Below are 23,420 nucleotides of genomic sequence, written 5' to 3' on the forward strand. Positions count from 1 at the left end.
GCTAGATTCCTCAGCTTGGGCCATTGTCTGTACATTCTTCCTGTGTCCGTACTCCATAGGACAAAAGACATGCTGGTTAGATGCATTAGCTATGCTAAATTCTCCCTCAGTGTACCCAAGCAGATGTTGGCTACTAGAGGATTTTCACAGTAACTTCATTGCAGTGTTAATATGACAATAAATAAACTTTAAAGTAGCTTAAACAGTGTTGCAACAAGTCCCCTTACTTTTAAAAGCTTATTTAAAGTCTTAGACATTAGAATGATTAATGAATAAGTATGCGACTAAGGCACATTTCAAACTACATATCTTTAGTACTCCTTATGGTGCAGTGAGATTATTTTGGGTAATCTGTCAGTTCTGATTTGTGTTGGAACATTTTCTAATCAACTAAATTAGAGTAGGAAGATTAAATTAAGTTGAGATGGGGATTCTCAATTTAAGAGGAAGTTATTTTGTAACAATTAAAGCTCTGCACATCCACAAAGAGAATTTGGAATTTATCATGCGTTTTGTTCTGGAGCCATGCCATCTTGCCTTTTTGGTTGCATGATTGCCATTTTATTTAATGGAGATTTAATAATGGAATGAGAATGAAATAACTCAGTGCAGTTGCACATCTTTAGATGAGCTACAAATCATTGATTTTATAACCATTTAGATGGCATTTGGTTCTCTATTTCACTAGTTCTAGTGAAGTCTAGATTGGTGACTGAGATAGCATGTCATATTCCAAAAAGGTCCATCATACAGCCAACTTTTTGAAGTCAGTTGGATACAGCTTAAACATTATAGGTCCAGTCAAAGCAAAGTCTAAATCTATTAGTTTGAGTTTGGAACTGCTGCTGTTTTGTGATCACATGTTGAATATTTAGGATATAATCTAAAATCCAGATGTTTATTTAATGTACAATTTATGCAAGTAAAAGCATTTGCCAATAGGCATGGAGCAACAGACAAGGTCAAAAAAAAACAGCTCTCCAGGTCTATAGGCAAATCCCAGACAAGAATACAAATGAAATGCCAGAAAAACACAAGATCTGGTAGTATCTGTGGAGAGAGAGAGAGAGAGAAAGGATTATCATTGAGTCTACGATTCTTCCATTAAAGGAATAAGACACCTAATTGAGGTATACAAGAGCATTAGAGCAGACATTTCTCCTTAGACATTCTAGAACAAGAGGCCTTAGTTTTAGACTAAGGGGTGGTAGATTTAAAACAGAAGTGAGGAATTACTTCACTCAAGGAGATTTCTGAAAACCCATTTAACCTTGTGGTTTATATAGCAAGGTTTTCCAACAGCTCAAGAACAAAGTGACAGTATGTTACTATAGTCTGTACTTCCTTTTTATGCCAACTATATTCTTGAATTACATGGAGGAAAATTTCCCACTTCATTGCCTTAAAATGTAGCATGAATTTGAATATTTCATTCGTGTTCTGTATTAGGCAGCCTGATTAAATCTGCATTATCCATGTTGGGCAGAACCTCATTGAACTTTTTCCACAATTAAAATTTTAAAACCTCAAGATTCTATATTTGCTCTTCAAATTATTCACCTACAAGCACTTGACTTAGCAGGAAAAGGGCAGTCAACCCTTATTTTGGGCAGCACGGTGGTAAGCACTGCTGCTCCAGTGCCAAGGATCTGCTTAGATTCCCAACTTGAGTCACTGTCTGTGTGGAGTTTGCATGTTCTTCATGTCTGTGTGCGTTTCCTCCCACATTCCAAAAGATGTGCTGGTTAGGTGCATTGGCCATGCTAAATTCTCCCCCAGTGTACCCAAACAGGTGTGGTGACGTGGGGATTTTCACAGTAACTTCATTTCAATGTTGAGCCTACTTGTGACATAATAAATAAATTTCAGAAATCAACCCCAAAGTACTTTCTAACAATCCTTTTCCAGAAGGAGATCACTCAATTTACAATAACTTGCCAGTAAATTTTACAACTGGCAAGTTTTCTACACAAAAATTCTGAATATTTTTTACAAAAAGATTTTGCTCTCTTGGTGAAAGACCCCAGCTTTAAACTTTGAATAGCTTACCTGGTTTTCTTGATTCCTTTCACAGGGCAATAAACTCACGGATAATGTTTGGTTACAGTTTTGAGGATAAGACTAATTGAGAAGTCGGAAAAGGTTTACAAAACTGTAGAGCTCATTGTGCACAAACCAGGAGGTATCATGTATAGTTGATTGATGGCATTGCAGGTGTTATGAATTGAAGATGCACACAGCAGAATGACAGTGGTTACTTTTATTTTGCAGCAGCTAAGGAATTTCAAATTAACTGGCCAAAATAGCAAATAAAATGTGTCATGGTAACCTTTGGATTGTCAAAAACAAACCCAACCAAAAACCAGTAGCATTGGTTCCCATTTATCCAGGTTGTGAAGGGTTAGCAGCAGCAAGGGAGTGATCTACTAGCATCGTCATGACCTATGGTTCAAGGTGGCAGTTCACCACCACATTCAAGGCAATAAAAGTCCACATTCCATGAATGAATAAAGAAACTAGCTCATCACAATGCTAGTTAATCACTCCTTTGTACCAACCACTTGTGGGAATGTCCATGTAACATGGGAAAAAAGCAGCAAGAGAAAGAACAGATCAAAACCCACCTGCTTCTCCATTATAATTTAAGGAATGGAAATCTAGCCAGTCTGGCCTACATGCAATTCCAGACCCACAACAGCTGTATTCAAGGTGGCAACTCGGTCACCCAAGTTGGGCAAGACCATAAACACCCTGTGAATGAATAACCTCTTACACCTGATGTTGATCAAGCCCCAGTGAACTATAATACATATATGGAAACTTCGCATTTGCAGTGCAAATGTGGGAAATATGTATCTTAATTTCATACTCCCTGACTCATGACTGGATGTGATTTTGTGTTATCTGGTTTTCATGCAACATCACATACCACGTGTAATGCACTAACTATATTCTGATTTTTCACTGAACAGGGTCTACTGATGTCAATATTTTCTCCAAACATTAGCAGCTTTTCACATTTGCCACTATTATTGTGACAATGACTTGGGAGATCCTGTCCAAAGCATCGAGGGGCACCTGTATGGTTGTAAACATCAAGGTAAATTACAACAATTTCCCTTGCTGGATCTTTTGGCCAGTTTTAAGCTGTTTTGCTGGATTAAAACCAAGAGACTGAAATTTCAAGCAACTTGCCAAAAAATCCATGTGCAGTTGTGGGCATGCAAATAAAATCCATTGCATTTCATGTTAGGTTCTGGTCAGCATTGTTTCACAAAAAGGGGTGCACATCCATTTCACTGCCTTGCAGCACCACCACAAGCTCCTTTTTTCTACTTTAATGGCACAATATTCTTGCATTATTTCCACAATGTATTCAACTGCTTAAAATATACTTGACAATAGGAAAATGCATACAGAAAACAGCAACTTTTCACTCAAATTTTCCTTTGGAGCTTTGCTCTTCAATTTGTAAACCATCAATTCTTGGTGTACCTCTTTGTGCACCAACCAATTAAACAATCAAATTAACTTGGGGACAAATCATAAAGGGCAGCTCCCTAAAAGGAGGGGGACCCGTTCAAAACAAAAGACAAAGTAGAAAGGAAACTTAAAACATTAAATCAAAGTTAACTTAATTTCACTTGAACCAATGTTCCCTATTTGCATTTTCTTTATAAGCAAAGTTTTGCAAGTTTTATTTTTTATAGAAAGAAACAAATCTGGAATTCTTGAAGTATTAACACTGAAATGTAGTAAATCATCATTTCGCACAAACATTTTAAACAGGTAGAGGATAGTCAGAAATTAACAATTGCATTCTGCAAGTCTAGCCTATTGTACAAATGAAACCTGTTTAAAAAGGAAAACAAGAATGGGCAGCGTACTGGGTTAGTCACAGCTGGAATCAGATCCAGCCCCAAGCTCCTGGACATCCTAAATAGGCCAATTTGTGGGGAGCAATTCTGAATCATATCAATAACATGAAAATGAATAAGGAAACTTTAGCTAGCCACATTTGATCAAGGGACTGTTTGACACCAAGGAGGGTAGGGGGGCTGTTTGACATTGGAAGGCAAGAGTAGAAATAATGGGCACGTGACCTAATTGGCAGAATGTAACTCGTGGTGTTCCCCAGAAATCTGGGCTGGGTCCTCAACTTTTCAATATATTTATCAATGACTTGGATATATGGATCCTAGTTCATCCAAGTGGTGCATATGAGAAGTGAAAGGGGCATCAATTCAAAGAGTTTGGTTAGACTGCATTTGGAATATGGACTTTAAATTCTGAAAAGCACATAGCAGGTGTTGCAGTACAGTTGCTTAAACCAAGTTTACATTCAGAGTAAAGATTAATAATTCCTGATTACCACCCTTTACAATCCAGGAACAAGAAACCATATTTTCTGGTAGATGGCCAAAGGGTGATAAATCAGAAGCAAGAGAATTCTGAAAATTAAAACAAATAAATGTTAAGAATTTGTCATTAAAGTTAAATGTATGGCAAGTCATGCCACTATAATCTTGCCACTTTTTAAAAACTACACAGGATATACAAATTCAGTGAGCAAAGTTTGGACAGTCATGGAAGGAAGCAATGAAAGTTACTATGGTGAGTAATCTTACTTTCCTCTTTTGGAAGTGTGAAAAAAGTGAACGTGCATTCCACACTTCCCAGGAGACAAATTGTTACACCAATGTTGTGTCAAGCTTTTTGGACAAACACCCTTTACTGCTCATTCAGTTCAATGTTGTTTAGGTCAGTGGTTGCTACATTTGACTACACTGGAGATATTCTACTGGATGATCAATAACAGAAGTTTAACATTAGTATTAACAGCCAAATAAAATCCATTGAGGATGCCTTGTTCTATCCAAGCACATTCAATTATGTAGAACTGTACTAAGCGTTTTTTCAAGCTAGATTTAAGATTATAATAAAGATTAAGGATATCAGTCATCTAAAAAAATGCAATTTCTCTTCTATACTAGCCATCTGCATTAAGCAAAGATTGGGTATAGCACAGCAAAAAATTCCTCTGGCACAATTGGCAAGTTCAAAAAAACTAGGCCAGAATAATTCCATGCAGCCTTAAATTGTATGTGGGATCAGAAATGTTATTTGTTGCACATGGCAAAAATGTTTTAAGAATCTTGCTTTACATTACAGCAAGTTAGTGTATTAAACCACTATGAACAATTTAGAAATATTTGCTCATCTTGAGCATCATAGTGCTAGTGGTTAGCACTGCTGCCTCAGCGCCAGGGACCCGGGTTCAATTCCAGCCTCGGGTCACTGTGTGGAGTTTACACATTCTCCCCATTTCTGGGTGGGTTTCCTCCAGGTGCTCTGGTTTCTTCCCACAGTCCAAATATGTGCGGGTTAGGTTGATTGGCCATGCTAAATTGACCAAGTGTCAGGGGATTAGCAGGGTGAATGTGGGGTTATGGGAACAGGGCCCCAAGTGGGATTGTAGTCAGTGCAGACTTGATGGGCGAATGGCCTTCTTCTGCACTGTAGGGATTCTATGGATTGAGCTGCAATATCAGGAGACAAGAGCCACAAAACATTCAGATTGGGTAAATTGTTCAGCAAACCTCCTAGAGAGAGGGAGAGAGATTAGTTTGTGGCATCCCCAGTTAAAGCATGCAAATTTTAAGTACTTGAATTCATATGGAATGATTAGTTAAGTGAAAGACGAGGAACCCTCCTGAATATAACAGATTAAAGGGATCAAAACAAATGTGTTACAGGATACTAGTATATTTTCCTGCTACTGTAAGTATGATGTGCAGTGGTATTATCTGCAGTACTTGTTATGTTGATCCTTCCCATATCTTACTCTACAAAGAAGAGTTTCTGTTTCCAGAGACATACCAAGTATTGTGGTAACAGAAAAGCTTGGTCAAGGTACTTAAATGACTCCGGTCAAGCTACTCAACCCATCTCAAATAGCCTACCATTTGTTTTTTTTTTAAAGAAAATACAACATTTTAAATAGCATACTACTTTCAAATCTCAAAGTATAATCAACATGGAATACAGGAGATTATAAACAGGACCCATGCACCTCTTGCTTCTGCCCATTAAGGCTTCTCAGACTAAATTTACTGGTACAAATACAGTGAATTTAAAATGGAACAAGAGAATAAAAGGATTGTTTATCTTAGGCTGTTGATTGTTGAGAGGCTGAGTTTAAAGTAGAATTTAAATAATTATAAATCAGATTAAGATCATTTGCACCAAGTAGTTTTATTATGGAATGCATAAACACTTGGATTCAACAACTTTGAAAGTTACACGCATCTGGTGCTCAAAACTCAGGATAAACAGGTTTTAAAAGAAAGCACTAGGTAAAATTAAACATACACTGGACTGATCAGAATGTCAATTAATTTAAAACACAAAATGAACACAGGTACATTTAACACATCAGTTTACTTTTCTATCTTTTCATATTTGCTCAAAGAGGCACATGTAATGCAAAAATAGCTTGAAAAGTTGAAGATAGTGGGAATGTTCCAAGATAATACTTATTTTGGTTTTAAAAACTAACTAGCTAATACAGGCTATAGTGCTCTGCACAAAAACTAGTCAGCAATCATTGAACAGGTTCATAGAAGCAATCAAACTGACATGTAAATAAAAGCAAACTACTGCAGGTGTTGGAGATCCGAAAATAAAAAATGCTAGAAAAACCCTCAGCACAACTGACAGCATCTGTGGAGAAATAACTTGACTTATTTGGAACTGCTTTGTGTCATGGAACAAAAGGCAGAGTGGGAATGATAGCTGTAAAGAAACAAAGTACAGGTCCAGAGCAGATGTTATAGCAGAAGTCAAGAGCTGTCTGAATGCAAAACATGACGAGATACTAGGGAGGAAAAAAAAAAGTGAAACGGAAAACTGTAAATGGTCTGAAGAAGTTTAACTCAATGTAGAATCCAGAAGACTGTATAGTGCCTAACCAGAAAATGAGGTGCTATTCCTCCAGCTTGCACAGGACTTCACTGGAACATTGTAGCAGCAAAGGACAAATGTGAGCATCAGAGCAAGGTGGCGAATTGAAGTGGTGACTGGGAAATCAAGGTTATTGCTGTGCTCTGCAAAGCAGTCACCCAATCTATGAATAGTCTCCCCAGTTTAAAAGGGGACCAAATTGCAAACATTGAACACAGACCCTGTCTACATCAATGGGGGTGAAGTAGAAATGGTCGAGCGCTTCAAGTTTCTAGGTGTCCAGATCACCAACAGCCTGTCCTGGTGGCCATTAAGGACGGTCACCTCAGCACCTCACTGTACCGCAAACCCACGGATAACCTCATGATGCTCCACTTCTCCAGCTTCCACCCTAAACACGTAAAAGAAGCCATCCCCTACGGACAAGCCCTCCGAATACACAGGATCTGCTCGGATGAGGAGGATCACAACAGACACCTCCAGACGCTGAAAGATGCCCTCATAAGAACAGGATATGGTGCTCGACTCATCGATCAACAGTTCCGACGCGCCACAGCAAAAAACCGCACTGACCTCCTCAGAAGACAAACACGGGACACGGTGGACAGAGTACCCTTCGTTGTCCAGTACTTCCCCGGAGCGGAGAAGCTACGGCATCTCCTCCAGGGCCTTCAACATGTCATTGATGAAGACGAACATCTCGCCAAGGCCATCCCCACACCCCCACTTCTTGCCTTCAAACAACCACGCAACCTCAAACAGACCATTGTCCGCAGCAAACTACCCAGCCTTCAGGAGAACAGTGACCATGACACGACACAACCCTGCCACAGCAACCTCTGCAAGACGTGCCGGATCATCGACACGGATGCCATCATCTCACGTGAGAACACCATCTATCAGGTACACGGTACATACTCTTGCAACTCGGCCAACGTTGTCTACCTGATACGCTGCAGGAAATGATGTCCCGAGGCATGGTACATTGGGGAAACCATGCAGACGCTACGACAACGGATGAATGAACACCGCTCGACAATCACCAGGCAAGACTGTTCTCTTCCTGTGGGGGAGCACTTCAGCAGTCACGGGCATTCAGCCTTGGATCTTCAGGTAAGCGTTCTCCAAGGCGGCATTCACAACACACGACAGCGCAGAGTCGCTGAGCAGAAACTGATAGCCAAGTTCCGCACACATGAGGACGGCCTAAACCAGGATGTTGGATTTATGTCACATTATCAGTAACCCCCACAGCTTGCCTCCTGATCTTGCAGAATCTTACTAGCCGTTCTGTCTGGAGACAATACACATCTCTTTAACCTGTGTTTAATGTTCCCTCCACCCACTTTATCTTTAAGACCTGGCTGGCTGTAGAGATTTGCATTCTAATTAGTATTCTGTAACTTGATGTTGTGTCTCTGTGCACTGTTGGAGAACAGATTTTCACTCCATCTGACAAAGGGGCAGCGCTCTGAAAGCTTATGGTATTTGCTACCAAATAAACCTGTTGGACTTTAACCTGGTGTTGTGAGACTTCTTGCTGTGCTTACCCCAGTCCAACGCCGGCATCTCCACATCATGACTGGTCCCTCCATGCCAATGCTATAGTTAAGAAAGTAAGAAGTTTAACAACACCAGGTTAAAGTCCAACAGGTTTATTTGGTAGCAAAAGCCACACAAGCTTTCGAGGCTCTGAGCCCCTTCTTCAGGTGAGTGGGAATTCTGTTCACAAACAGAACTTATAAGACACAGACTCAATTTACATGAATAATGGTTGGAATGCGAATACTTACAACTAATCCAGTCTTTAAGAAACAAAACAATGGGAGTGGAGAGAGCATCAAGACAGGCTAAAAAGATGTGTATTGTCTCCAGACAAGACAGCCAGTGAAACTCTGCAGGTCCACGCAACTGTGGGAGTTACAAATAGTGTGACATAAATTCTGATTCTAGGATCGCATGATAAAGACTCAGGAGGAAAAAAGCAGAAATATTTATGTGAAATAGTGTGACATAAACCCAATATCCCGGTTGAGGCCGTCCTTGTGTGTGCGGAACCTGGCTATCAGTTTCTGCTCAGCGACTCTGCGCTGTCGTGTGTCGCGAAGGCCGCCTTGGAGAACGCTTACCCGAATATCAGAGGCCGAATGCCCGTGACCGCTGAAGTGCTCCCCAACAGGAAGAGAACAGTCTTGCCTGGTGATTGTCGAGCGGTGTTCATTCATCCGTTGTCGCAGCGTCTGCATAGTTTCCCCAATGTACCATGCCTCGGGACATCCTTTCTTGCAGCGTATCAGGTAGACAACGTTGGCCGAGTTGCAAGAGTATGTACCGTGTACCTGGTGGATGGTGTTCTCACGTGAGATGATGGCATCTGTGTCGATGATCCGGCACGTCTTGCAGAGGTTGCTGTGGCAGGGTTGTGTGGTGTCTTGGTCACTGTTCACACTATTTGTAACTCCCACAGTTGCGTGGACCTGCAGAGTTTCACTGGCTGTCTTGTCTGGAGACAATACACATCTTTTTAGCCTGTCTTGATGCTCTCTCCACTCCCATTGTTTTGTTTCTTAAAGACTGGATTAGTTGTAAGTATTCGCATTCCAACCATTATTCATGTAAATTGAGTCTGTGTCTTATAAGTTCTGTTTGTGAACAGAATTCCCACTCACCTGAAGAAGGGGCTCAGAGCCTCGAAAGCTTGTGTGGCTTTTGCTACCAAATAAACCTGTTGGACTTTAACCTGGTGTTGTTAAACTTCTTACTGTGTTTACCCCAGTCCAACGCCGGCATCTCCACATCATAGTTAAGAAACCCCACCAATGCCTCTACTTTCTCAGGAGGCTAAGGAAATTTGGCATGTCTGCTACAACTCTCACCAACTTCTACAGATGTATCATAGTAAGCATTCTTTCTGGTTATATCATAGCTTGGCATGGCTCTGGCTCTGTCCAAGACCGCAATAAACTACAAAGGGTTGTGAATGAAGCCTAGTCCATCACTCAAACCAGCCTCCCATCCATTGACACTGTCTATGCTTCCCGCTGCCTTGGAAAAGCAGGCAGCATAATCAAGGACCCCACGCACCCCAGATATATATCAGCTTCCATCAGGAAAAAAATGGAAAAGTCTGAAGATACGTACCAACCTACTCAAACAGCTTCCTTGCTGCCAGACTTTGAATGGACCTACCTCACATCAAGTTGACCTTTCTCTACACCTTAGCTATGACAGTAAACACTACATTTGGCACTCTCCTTCCCTTCCCTATGTATGGTATGCGCAGTCTGTATAGCACACAAGAAACAATACTTTTCACCGTATACCAATACATGTGAATAATAAATCACATCAAACCAGACCAAGTTGAAAGAATTGTAAGTAACCACTGCTTGAGCATTTGAGGTCAAGAGTCATATTGGACTTGAACATTAACTGTTGCTCTGCAGACCAGCTGGGTTTTTTCCGCACTCATCTAAAAGGCCTGCCATGCATTAGTATTAATTCCGCAACACGGTTAAAGACACACAAATGCATGTAAAGTTAAAATGTATTACAGATCTTCACCTAAAATAATCCTGCAGACTGCACTTCCTCGACAGATTTTATAAAGTACACAAGTACAACATCACAATCACTTGCTACAAAATGTGAAATGTATTTAATACAGAAGTATGGTATCAAATTTTTATGTTCCACTTCCTTTGTGAAAATGATACTTAGCAAGATTATTAAATAAATTGATGCTTTGTAATTTCGAAAAATCCATTAAAATGAATTTTTGATGCCAAGCACAGAATACCAGCCATCCTAATAGTTTCCCAACCAAATGCAATATTTAAATTACAACTGACAATAAAAGCTTAAAAATGATTCAACCCTTTGAAAAAACTTGACCAAAACCACCATTACAGCACTGAAAGTTGTGAAAAGTGATACAAAGCAGTGGGGTGTCAGACAGTGCTTCCAACAACTGAACAGAGCAACTGAATACCAACTTGCTGCACCTGTCAGAGGCCTCAGCCTTCTCTTTTCAAGAGCAAGCTGGTAAAGGTTATTTGACAAGGTTGTAAAGATTACATATACATAACACAAGTTGCCCTCTGACCCAATTTGTGTAATTTAAGGATTGGTAGTACATAAATCAATAACAGAACTCCAACTAATAATCAATGGTAGATATTAAGTTTGCAACTAACTCAGTCCTTGGATACATTCCAATTAGCAGCATTTTCCAACAACTTCTGTAATAATCCAAAGTTACTGCTTGTAAAGCAAAATGAAAAGCCACGGTAGCAATGCTCAATTTAAAAGCACAAGAAACTTTCAGAATTTGGTGTAGAAAAGGATCAGTATTTTAATATTCAATAAGACCATGTGGATAGTCTCAAGATTTCAAAAGAAATTTACAGGATCATCTTAATCCTATATCTAAATAGTGCACATGGATCGCTTTCAGTCTAAATTCATATCCAACATCGTGAACATAGCCCAGTTCATCACACAAACCAGGGTCCCATCCAGTGACTGTCTACACTTCCCACTGCCTCAGAAAAAGCAGCCAGCATAATCAAGGACCACACACACCCCAGACACTCTTCCACCTGCTTCCATCAGGAAAAAGATACAAAAGCCTGAGATCACTTACCAAACGACTCAGCTTTTTCCCTGCTGCCATCAGACTTTTGAATGGTCCTCCCATATATTAACCTGATCTTTCTCTACATCCTAGCTATGATTATTATATTCTGTACCCTCTCCCCTATGTACTGTTTTGTCTGTATAGCACACAAGAAACAATACTTTTCACTATATCCCAATACACGTGACAACAGCAAATCAAAAATGCATCTATGGAGTAACCAGCATCAATTCAACAAATTGGTTAGCTGACCAAGAAGAAAATGATCAGCTTTAAGATTAATTGTTAATTATGCAACAAAACATAACACCTCAAAGCAACTGAAACAATTATCTGGTTTAACTTTAGCTCATTTATGAACTAGGGAGAGAAATATGTCCATTTGAAAATAAAATAAATTGAGTAGGCTGTTCAGTTGTCTCCTCCACCATTGAACACAATAATGGCTCAGTATTTACCTCAGTCTCGATTCCCAAATGCCTTAATGTTTGGTCATTCCCATTAATATATTCAGCTGGAACAGCCATAGACTTCTGATGCAGAGAACGCCAAAGATTCACAACCCTTGAGGGAGGGCATCCTTATCTCAGTCCAAATGGCTCTTATTCAGAGGGTACAACTCTAGTCCCAGACCCAGTCAAGCCACTTCATTCTGAAAAGTATAGGTCTAGTCTACTCAATCACCCCCAGCAGGCCAATCCACTCAACTCTGAAGTTATAGCCCAAGCATTGATCCTAGTCGTACCCAACTTGAAAACACTTGATTTATTGCTAACCCATCTTCAACTTGCACAAACCTATTGCACCCAATCCCATAAACCCCGACCTCAATCCAATTCCAAAGCAAAACAAATGCTAGAAATACTGATATGGCAGCACAATCGGAGAAAAGTTTCATGTCCCTAGCCTTCAGCCGTGACTACTTTCAGTATTGTGTGTAAACACCATCAATACAACAGTTCAAATGCTTTCTGAAAAGTGCACTTCCTTTACTGGTTCCCTTACACACATCTTCAAAAACAACCTTCTCTTCAAAATCCTTACACGTTCTATTTCTCAAAGCTTAAAGCAGAATGATCAACTTTAGACTCCAATCATAACATAACTAAGTTGTTTGGAAGAATAGTTTAAACTAGATAATTGAAAGGATACTGAGTAAATACCCACTCATCCTTTATACACAGATCTAATTCTGTGAAATACTACAGCATTCCTAAGTCTTAGGATACTACTTTTACACTTACTAGATATTCAAAATTTAGTAGAATAGTAAGCATTAACAAATAAAGTTACTTATCTTTCAAGCATATGGCATCTTCAAACACCTGCAACAGTTATTAGCTAAACTGTTTACTTTTACTGAAAAAAGTATTTACAGAAGTACCTATACTTGTACTTATTTACACGAAATCCAAAATAGGATACGGAGTATCTATGCTTGTATGTTAAAAAGGGAGGGAGAGAATTTCTCAAGTACTGTTTACACAAAATCCATATAGGATACGGAAGAGTACCTATGTTTGTATATTTGAGGGGGGAGTGGGGCGGAAAGAGAGGGGAGAAACTTCTCAAGCACTTATACTTTTATATATTCTTGTAGCAACCCTGAACATTGTGCAAGAACATCCAATCTCAAATCGAAATCGAGCAAGTTATACAACATCCCAATAGCATATAAACTTGCTGTCTCACGCAACAACAAAAAAATCAACTTCAAAGCTACACTGAGTTCAGTTGGAACAACAACACTCGAATGTGGTGCCAACTAGTTCCCCACTCCAGGCTGCGTACGTACATACATATCCCCGCAAAGAGTTAGTAGGTTTAACATGTCCGCTGAGATGAAGCTCTCTGAGGATGTGAGACAAGTTGCTGCTGTTTCCACACATCACCACCAGGTGTGGCGCCCTTTAGCATCCGAAGCCAGGGAGCCATCTTGCGCGCAATCGTGTACAAAGATAAATTCGGAAAATCCACAGAAAACGGTCGCTTTTGAGGCGAGTCGGGTCGGGGGCGTCGAGACGGTCGGAGGAGCGGGGCGGCCGGGCGGAATCGGTGCGGGTTAAAGGGAGGGGGCTGGCTTCGTGTTTGTTCCCTCGCCGTCGCCTCTCGAGCCCGCTCGGCGCCCCCCATATTCCACAGCCCAATAAGGCGGCCCGTCATTGGCCGGCGCTTTAAACCGGGAGCCGGCCAATGGCGGCGGCCCACTGCTGACGTCACCCCCAACAACACGGCTCGGTGCGCGTGCGCGGTCCCAGTCAAACAAGAGTTCTGCCTTAAGATGGCGGCGGGGGCTCCAGATCTGCTGGACGATGTGTTCTTCTCAGACGTGGACGAGAAAGTGGTGAGCGACCTAGTCGGCTCCCTGGAGTCCCAGCTGGCGGCGGCGGGCCACAACGCGGCGGAGCCGGGCGCAATACGGGCGCCGGCGGTGAACAATCACGTGGAAAACACACCCGGGATGGTGAGCAATAATGTTGAGCTGCAAGCGGCAGAGAACAAAATGGGACTGGCAGGGGCTGAGGTCTCCACCGCAGCCAAAATCAAAGTGGAGGAGAGCTCCGAGGGCAAAAACGCACAGATCAATTCGCAGAACGCATTCGGCGGCGGGGTCCTGCCCTGCACGACCACGGCGGGGAGTGGGGCACAGCAAAGTGTTGTTATCAATAATGCAAGGTCCCAGGCTCCAGGAGTGGAACAGGAGCAGAGTACAGCGGCGGCGGCAGCAGTGACAGGATCGTCGGAAACATCAGCTGCAGGCAGCATCGGTCAAGGGAAGTCGGTGGTAATAAGTGCAATGGCAACCCCAGTGTCCAACCATGTGAAAACTGTCACCTCCAACATACAAACTCTTAATGGGAATAATGGGATGGCGATAAACTCTCACAATGCAGGAAATGCCACCACTTTCACTTGTTCAGCAGCTGCAACTACCTTGCCAGCTGTTACGGTGGTCAATAATGGACCTGGATCTGTTGTCAAAAACACAATTAATACAGGGTTGCCAGCCGTGTCTTTGCCAGCCTCTAGTTCTGCCTACACTGTTATTCAGACGTCTTTTGTCAGTACGCAGAATGTTCCTTCAACTGTTGTTTCTTCACAGGCAGCAGGACCCACAGTGACATTAGTGAGACCACCACCTCACAGTGGCCCAGCTCTGTCAGTTGCATCAACGCCGAATGGTAGTAGTACTATATTGAACTCAACAGTTAGTGTAACTAACTTGCCAGCTCCTGGTGGCACCGGGGCTCCCCATCAGACTTCACTTCTGACTTTAAACAGTCAGCCTTCTAGTTTGTCAAGTAACGTTTCTTTGTCTGCTGGTGGACAGGTTATCAAATCCGATTTACAGCCCAAAACAATTATACAGACACCACAACAGACTCTCAGTGCAGGAATATTGACATCAACAACTGGTAGTGCGGTGACCAGTGTAAACAATCAATCAAATACAAGTACTATGGTAATAGGTCAGACGATACAAAGTGGGCTTCAGAATGTGGCATCCAATCCTGGTGGAATTTCCACTCAGTCAATTGGTACAGCAGCAGGAATGGGCAAAGGAACCATAAACACAGTTGCCCAAACTCTGGCAAGGACAGCAGCAGTGAACACTGGGCCAAGGACAACTATAACACCACAAGTTATAGCTCCCCGTCTCCCTCAACCCTCACAGCATCAGCCAAACATTCAAAATATTCAGATTCCCCCAGGTGAGAACCAGATCATATTGTTCGGTGGCATGTATTTTCTTGTATTGTTAAGACTTTTGAAACATTGCTTATTTTCTTATACAGCTCAGTGCCAGAGATGTAATTTAGGTTTCGTTGGAGGCAATTAAACCAAAGTGAAAATAGTTAATGTGCGATGGATTGTCAATAATCCAAACATAGATTATACTGACAGAAAAATTGGCAGTAAAAAAAATTCTGGTCATATTTTCCAAATGTTAATATAATAGAATTTGATTACTTAAATTAACAGTTCTGACTTGCAAATTATAAAAGGCTATTGTCACATAAAAGGTAATTTAGCGTAAAACTACTAAACTTGTGTATATATGTTTGTATATTAATATTTATATATTAATGCCATTACGTTTAATAGTTATAATATTGCTCAGTACCATGTGATCTGAGTGAAACCACTTGCAGATCCAGTCCTTCTTTCACTTTTCACTTATGACAGGCTTGGATAGAAAGGATAGTCAGTCTTTTTCCCAGGGTCGAAAGGTCAATTACTCGGGGGCATAGGTTGAGAGTGAGAGGGGGAAAGTTTAAAAGAGATGTAAGGGGCAAGTTTTTCACAGAGTGTGGTGAATGCCTGGAACATGCTGCCCGAGGAGGTGGTGGAAGCAGATTCTATAACAGCGTTCAAGAGGCATCTGGATGGATGTATGAATAGGCCGGGAATAGAGGGATATGGACCATGTAGAGGCAGGAAAATATTAGATTAAAGAGGCATCTGTGTTGGCAGAGACTTGATGGACCGAAGGGCCTGTTCCTGTGCTGTACTGTTCTTTGTAAACCATTGATTGTGCTAGTGATTGTACAGAATGGCTGTAGTAGAAACTTGTATTCTATCTCATACAATTGTGTAGCTTTGTCGATGGATGTGACTAAGTAATCTATTAAAACAATTGGTAAAGTTAGAATTTTAAAAAAGTCAGGAGAGTTCTGCACAACTTCTAATTATTGTAACTTTAATATAATTCAATATATATGTATTCACCAGCAACCTTTGTGCCCCCCCAGAAATTAAACAAAACCATGAAAAACAATTTTTCAAATCCATTCAAAGTAATAAATGCTGCTTATTGAAAGAGAACTTATCAGCTGATTCATTGTCTGTTTATTATCAAATTTTTGCAATGAAATCAGCTGAGTACAACATTGATTAGAGCCAATGCTGCTTCTGTCGTATTCGTTCTTCTGCTTCTTTCATTATTTCTCCTCTTTCCCAAACTAAATTTACCAGACAAGGAATCATCTAAACGTAATATTATTTAGCACTTTAGCGTTTTCTTCAGAAATCAAAAAAAATTTATCAACATCATACGAAGTATAGGATCAAGCATATGCTGAATGATGCATGCATCAAATTTTGTACTTTGTTCAGAAATAGTTTTTTTTGCAACAAATGATCAACATTTAAAATTGCAAAATTTCCTTTTTTTTTAAACCAAAAATGATCAAGAACGTGTGTTCATGCTTAAAACCTAACATTGCGGAATTGTGATTAATGTCTACAAAATTGTAGCTTGTAATTGTGCTTGCTACTGCATTGCCTAACTGCAATCAATGTCAAGCTATTCACACATGATTATTACCATTCTGGTTTTAATAAACTGGAATGATGGGTGCATGAAATTTTCTTACCATATCCACTTGAACTGAGAGCTGCCAGCAAGAGAATTAGAAAGGAAGTTTAAATTTTGCTTTTCCAAAGTTTTGAGTTGCATCTGGACTATTTTGAGCCACTATAGTGAAGTTTAGTTTGCTGCAGGAAATCTGTTGGGAACAATTTGAAATTATGAATTACATTGCACAAAATCATATTAACATAATATTAGAGGCTGTTGCCTTAAAGGGAAAGGAAAATCTGGTTGAGTACTTTCTTCAAAGTACTCCTTGAGTTTGTGAGGGAAAATAATTAAGAAAAGTCAAAATAAACTTTTGCTTCAACAACAGCAACTTGTATTTATATAGCACTTGTAATGTATAAGACGTCCCAGGGCACTTCTCAGAAGCATTATAAGAAAAAAATGGACAGAGCCACACAAAAGGACACATCAGAGCAGATAACCATAAGCTTGCTCAAAGAGATGAGATTTAATGACCATCTTAAAGGAGAATAGAGGGTTGGGGAGGGAATTCCAGAGTTTAAGTCTTAACAGGTGTAAAAGCACTGTCACCAGTGGTGAAGCGAATAAAATAGGAGATGTTCAAGAGACCAGATCTAACAGAGTACAAATATCTTGGAGAGGCTGGAGATACAGATGTATGTAGGGGCAAGACCACGGAGTGATTTGAAAATGAGGATGAGAATTTTGGAATGGAGGTGCTGCTTAACTAGGGGCCACTCTAGGTCCAGAAGCATAGGAGTAAAACAGGTGAACGGGATCTGGATGCAGAAACAAATCATTTCTTTAAAATATAAAATTTTATTCCAGCGTCGGAATTCTTTAGTCAAATCTTCTTGCTAAACCATCCTGGTGTCATCGCCAATGGTGAACATCCTCGTGCAGCTTAGAAAAAAGTGGAGGTCAGAACTTCAAACAGGCCATTTCTATAAAATGGGAGTAGTGATTTGATCTAAAGATATTCCTAGAATTTCTTCCCCTTTTATGTGCAGTGAAGCATACACTAGAAGCCCAGTGAGATCACTGAATAGGTACTTTGATTTAATCCACTGCCAATTTTGCTTTTGCATAAATGGAAAGATAGAAGCATCCATCAATCCAATGTGTCCCTCATACTATATCTTTAAGAGGTGGCACATTAATAAATGTGGTGAAGACGTTGTTTAATATTAGACCAACAATTCCAGAAAATCCAACACATAGGGGGAAAAAAAACTATAGAATAAAGGGAAGGATGACACTTAACCACAAAATCTCAGTTTAGAATGCATAACATCCAACACTTTTTCACTCTGCTTTGTTATTTTCAGAGATTTTTTTTGGGTTGCATTCGATGAAGTTGTGTCCCAACAATATTTCCTAATATTTAAGCTGAACAGTTGGAAACCAAAGAAAATGTTCAGTTTTTGAGGAGATTGCTAAGTCTACTATCGCAATATGATTGTTATGGTTTCATAAGTGTGAATGTGTAAGTTTTTTGAATGTCAATCATCTTAAATTTTGTGTTAATATTTGACATGCTGTCAAATAAACAAACAATCTACACAGAAAACTCCTAGATTCAAACTTCATCTTTTCAGTATTTGGTGCAGACTAAAGTTGATAAGAAAAGCCTTTCAATTACTCCAACTTTACTTATATTCTTCATCCCTTGAGGGACGTAAGATTGCACGCCAACTTTAAGACTTATTTTTATTTAGAAAATAGAAGTTATGAAATTGAGAAGTATATTGAGAATGTTCCATGCATGAAAGCAGTTTACATACTAACAGTTTTTATTCAGTACTGTTACGCAGATGCTAATTTTCTGTTCTTATGCAGATCCTTGTACATTGCTTTATGATCTAACTTGAGTTAAACTAGCTGAGAAGTTGAAGAATTTGCTAGGAATCTGACAATGTAAAATCGAGTGAAGAATTAGAGACAAAACTTAAATGTTATAGTCAAAGTCAGGACTGAAAAGTAGAATAATAACATATGTCAAAATGTTATGGCCAGCTTGGGTTAGTTGGATGCAAAGTGAATTTAAAGAGTATGTGCTCTTTGATCACAGTTAATTTGTTAACTTTCTGTTGTTGTGTCCTTAGCAATTCTGAATTTGTAGGGGGAAGAGAAGGGAAATCTGGTCCTGAATCTGGTTGCTAGTCCTGATCACTTTTCAGTAACTACTGTTTAGATGCACATACATGTGTCAGGATGGCAAGGTCAAACTCAGTTGTGACAGTCCTGTGGGTGAATTAAGTGTTGGCATTCACTACCAAGCCCACACATTAAGAATTTTAGCCACCTTGGACCAGATATTGGAATGTGACCAGTGGAGCTGTCCCATGCAGGATATAAACACCATTTGGGAGATAAATTAAGTAAGTTGACAAGCAAATGAAACATGCATTTAGCTTCAGTTTGAGACAAGTCAGTCAGAGGCCACAGGAGGAAAACAAGGGTAAAATTATTCCATGTTCTCTTATTGTCCCAGTTGAAGTGAGATATTTGAACCAGACAAACATATTCATAGAAAGAAATCATAGAAACCCTACAGTACAGAAAGAGGCCATTCGGCCCATCGAGTCTGCACCGACCACAATCCCACCCAGGCCCTACCCCCATATCCCTACATATTTTACCCACTAATTCCTCTAACCTACGCATCTCAGGGCACTAAGGGGCAATTTTAGCATGGCCAATCAACCTAACCCGCACATCTTTGGACTGTGGGAGGAAACCGGATGCACCCGGAGGAAACCCACACAGACACGAGGAGAATGTGCAAACTCCACACAGACAGTGACCCAAGCCGGGAATCGAACCCAGGTCCCTGGAGCTATGAAGCAGCAGTGCTAACCACTGTGCTACCGTGCCGCCCGGTGAAGTGAATGTACAGGAGAACATTCATGCTTATCACTTTGGCTTTTCATGGAATAAACAATACATTGAAATTAAGTCATGATAAATCCAATTGCATAACTGAGTCTCCCAATCTTGCACAACAATCTGTTGTGTTTGGATGTGCACCGTTATGTTTTTGTATGCTAAATTTCACTACAGAAATTATATTATCTTTTGTACAAGTTAGATTCTGCATTTGCCCCCAAAATAACATGAGTAAATCAGAAGTAATATAATGCTGGAAAACCCAGCACGTCAGGCAGCATCTACAAAGAGAGAAGTTAAGTTAACATTTTTCCCTTTGATGCACTTTCATCAAAAAAGTAAATAACTGTTTTGGACTTCCCAATGATGAGGAAGGTGCTTATATCAAGGAAAGTTGTTTTTGAGAAAATAAACAACTTGTAGTACTGTAGTTAAAATTTATATTTTTAGATAAAGGATTTTATCCAATAATTGAATTGAAATTTAGTTCAGTCATTAATCTGTTTTGCATATCTGTGACCACAATGTGGAACAGTGAGCTGAAAATTCCCTATATTTTAATAAGTTTAATGAAAATCAAAATACTAGTCTTTGTAGAAAAACAGCTTTGCATTTATATAGTACTTTTCATGATTACCGGGCATTTCGTTATGCTTTGCAGCCAATTAAGTACTTGTGAAGTGTAGTTAATGTTTTAATGTCGGAAACGCAGCACTCAGTTTGTGCACATAAAGCTCCCACCAGCAATGTGACAGTAATCAGATAATCCTGTTTTTGTGATGTTGATTGAGCGATGGACATTGACCAGGATAATGGGTATAACTCCCCTGCTCATCTTCAAAATAGTGCCATGGGACCTTTTACATCCACTTGAACAGACAGGTGTGGCCTTGGTTTAACATCTCATCCAAAAGACAGCACCTCCGACAGCTCAGCACTCCCACTGGAGTGCATAATTTTAGCGGAAGAAAATATATAATCCATAATTGTGTGTGAAAGTAAACTGGCAAAGTCTTTTTAAAAATTATAACTAAATGCCAAATAAATGTCACCCTGCCAGCTCCGGATATCCTACCTTAGAAGTCTTGATTTGAAAGTTAGTTTGACTTCTCTGAAAATCAGTATTCTAATTGTCAATGACCAGGGTTCAACTATCAGTATTCTAATTGTTGGAATTCAGGGTTCAACTTTGGCAATAAAGTAGCTTCCAAATTTCACTTGTTAACAAAATTATTAATTAACTTGATGTCACTAATATATTTGGTTATACAATAAAACATGCAGCATTTATATAATTTATCTGTAAATACCATTCTACAATTATATTTAAAATAAGCATTTTAAAGATGAACAACTGTAGTAAAGTCAATTTAAGAAAAGTAACACCTGCTTGCCAAAATAATTAAGTTGCTTGGAAGTATTTGGACAATTCCTCTGAAACTCAGACCTCATTACTGAATTGCAGAATGCTATTAATCTAGCTAGTGCAGAGAGTAAACCTCAGTTTTTAAGTGAAAACAACCAGTTTAGATCTTACGGTGTCCTTATAATTTTTCTCCAGATTCAAAAATTATGCTGTGACCAAAACTAATTTGCCAATATTTTGGTAATACCCGCTGCTGCCCACCTTGGGGTAATACCCCACCCCCCGCCAATTGGTGGATGCATCCTGGCCCGCCCGCCTTGCCAAGATGTGGGGGCCAACACGAGAACTTTTTTCCCTCTCTTTCTTTCTTCTCTCTCCTTCGCTGTCTGTCTCTCTCTCTCTTTCTTTTCTCTGCTCGCTAGTTTATAGCCTGGGCTGTTTGGGCACTCAGTTGGTTCTCCAGTGGCGTTCCTCTGCCTTTTTTGTTTTTATATTGTCACCGTCATTCCTGGTGCAATTAGACGGGACTCGGGCGGAGCGGATGCTGGGGGTACCCAGGAGCTTGATCCCTGGCCACTGGGAGTCCTGAGCCTAGTCAAATTGGAATATACGCGCGAGCACTGTGTGGATCCGTATTTGTTTGCTATGTAAAATATATGAAAATCTTCAATAAACATATAAAAAAAACACGTGGCATTCAAGCCACGTTAAAATATATATGTGGTAGTATTATGACAATTGATGAGGGTGGCACAGTGATTAGGGAGGAGGAGAGGGCCTGGGTGGGATGCTCTTTCAGAGAATCAACACAGACTCGATGGGCCGGGTTATATGGAGATTAAGTATTTTTGTTGTAACCTGAATGAACTGTATGTAACAAGTGACAGTGGAAGAAACTCTAAAGAGGAAGTACAATGGGAATATGAAAAATTGACATATGAATCATAGAATCCCTACAGTGCAGAAGGAGGCCATTCGGCCCATCGAGTCTGCACCGACCACAATCCCACCCAGGCCCTACCCCCATCTGTGCTAATTAGCATACATTCAAGAAAATGCACTTAAGACAATTTGTAGTTTCAGAAGTAATTAGATAAAAACTAAAATTTGGTCGTGTTTTCCATTTCATGCGAGAGGTTTTTTTTTGTTAAAGAAAACTTTGGTTTACTTAGTTAACACATTGACAGCCATCTGACAAGGTCATTGGCCAGAAACTTAGTCTGGTGTTATCAGGATTATTGGATTTTTGGTAGGAAACTGGGTTGTATCGACTGCTAGATTTTCTGCTTCTGCAATGATGCATCTTGTTGATGTTCATACTGTGGAAGAATTAATTTAGTTAAATACACAGGTATGTAAAACAATGACACTTCTGCTTAAAGGGTGCATACATGTAGGAAAAGAGTTATTTAACTTTGACAAGTTTTATATTGCATTAAAACTTGAAGCATATTTTACTTACCTGGTTATTGCAACTAGACTACGATAATCTTTAAGAACCAGACAAGTGTAGCAGTTGGTACTGTTTGTTTTTAAGTGCCCCCGCACTACTAGAAATCTCCAATTATATTTTTATTTAACCTATGCAAGGGGAGAGACATGCACTTTTTCTCTTCATCTTGAGTCTTCCATTATATCATACAGGGAGCAACTTGCTCCTGAAGTTTCAGCGATATTCCTTAGAAGCTGGCCATTAGATTGTACGCAAATGAGATGGGGCACTAGCCCTCTCCAAACTATAGGGAAAACACTTGGTACACCCTGCATACTTCCACTTTGGGGATGTCTGATTTTTAAAGAGAAGTATCTGCTCCAATATGAGGTCTTAAGTTATTTTGAACAGTTAAATAAATGCCTTTCCCTTTATAGAACATAGAACAGTACAGCACAGAACAGGCCCTTCGGCCCACGATGTTGTGCCGAGCTTTATCTGAAACCAAGATCAAGCTATCCCACTCCCTATCATCCTGGTGTGCTCCATGTGCCTATCCAATAACCGCTTAAATGTTCCTAAAGTGTCTGACTCCACTATCACTGCAGGCAGCCCATTCCACACCCCAACCACTCTCTGCGTAAAGAACGTACCTCTGATATCCTTAGAAATCATAGAAACCCTACAGTGCAGAAGGAGGCCATTCGGCCCATCGAGTCTGCACCGACCACAATCCCACCCAGGCCCTACCTCCACATATTTACCCGCTAATCCCTCTAACCTACGC

The 23,420-nt window shown here is 40.1% G+C and overlaps 1 protein-coding gene across 1 annotated transcript in view; it reads left to right on the forward strand.

Moving 5' to 3' along the window:
• The first annotated feature begins 13,858 nt into the window (after positions 1-13,858).
• taf4a (TAF4A RNA polymerase II, TATA box binding protein (TBP)-associated factor) overlaps positions 13,859-23,420 on the forward strand; it is a 71,370-nt gene continuing 61,808 nt past the window's right edge. Inside the window, exon 1 of the mRNA XM_078236739.1 lies at positions 13,859-15,315. Within this exon, the coding sequence (XP_078092865.1) occupies positions 13,884-15,315 (1,432 nt within the window). The 5' untranslated portion in view covers positions 13,859-13,883. The remainder of the gene's footprint in view (positions 15,316-23,420) is intronic.

This window comes from Mustelus asterias, chromosome 20, assembly GCF_964213995.1.
Source record: "Mustelus asterias chromosome 20, sMusAst1.hap1.1, whole genome shotgun sequence".
NCBI lineage: Eukaryota > Metazoa > Chordata > Chondrichthyes > Carcharhiniformes > Triakidae > Mustelus > Mustelus asterias.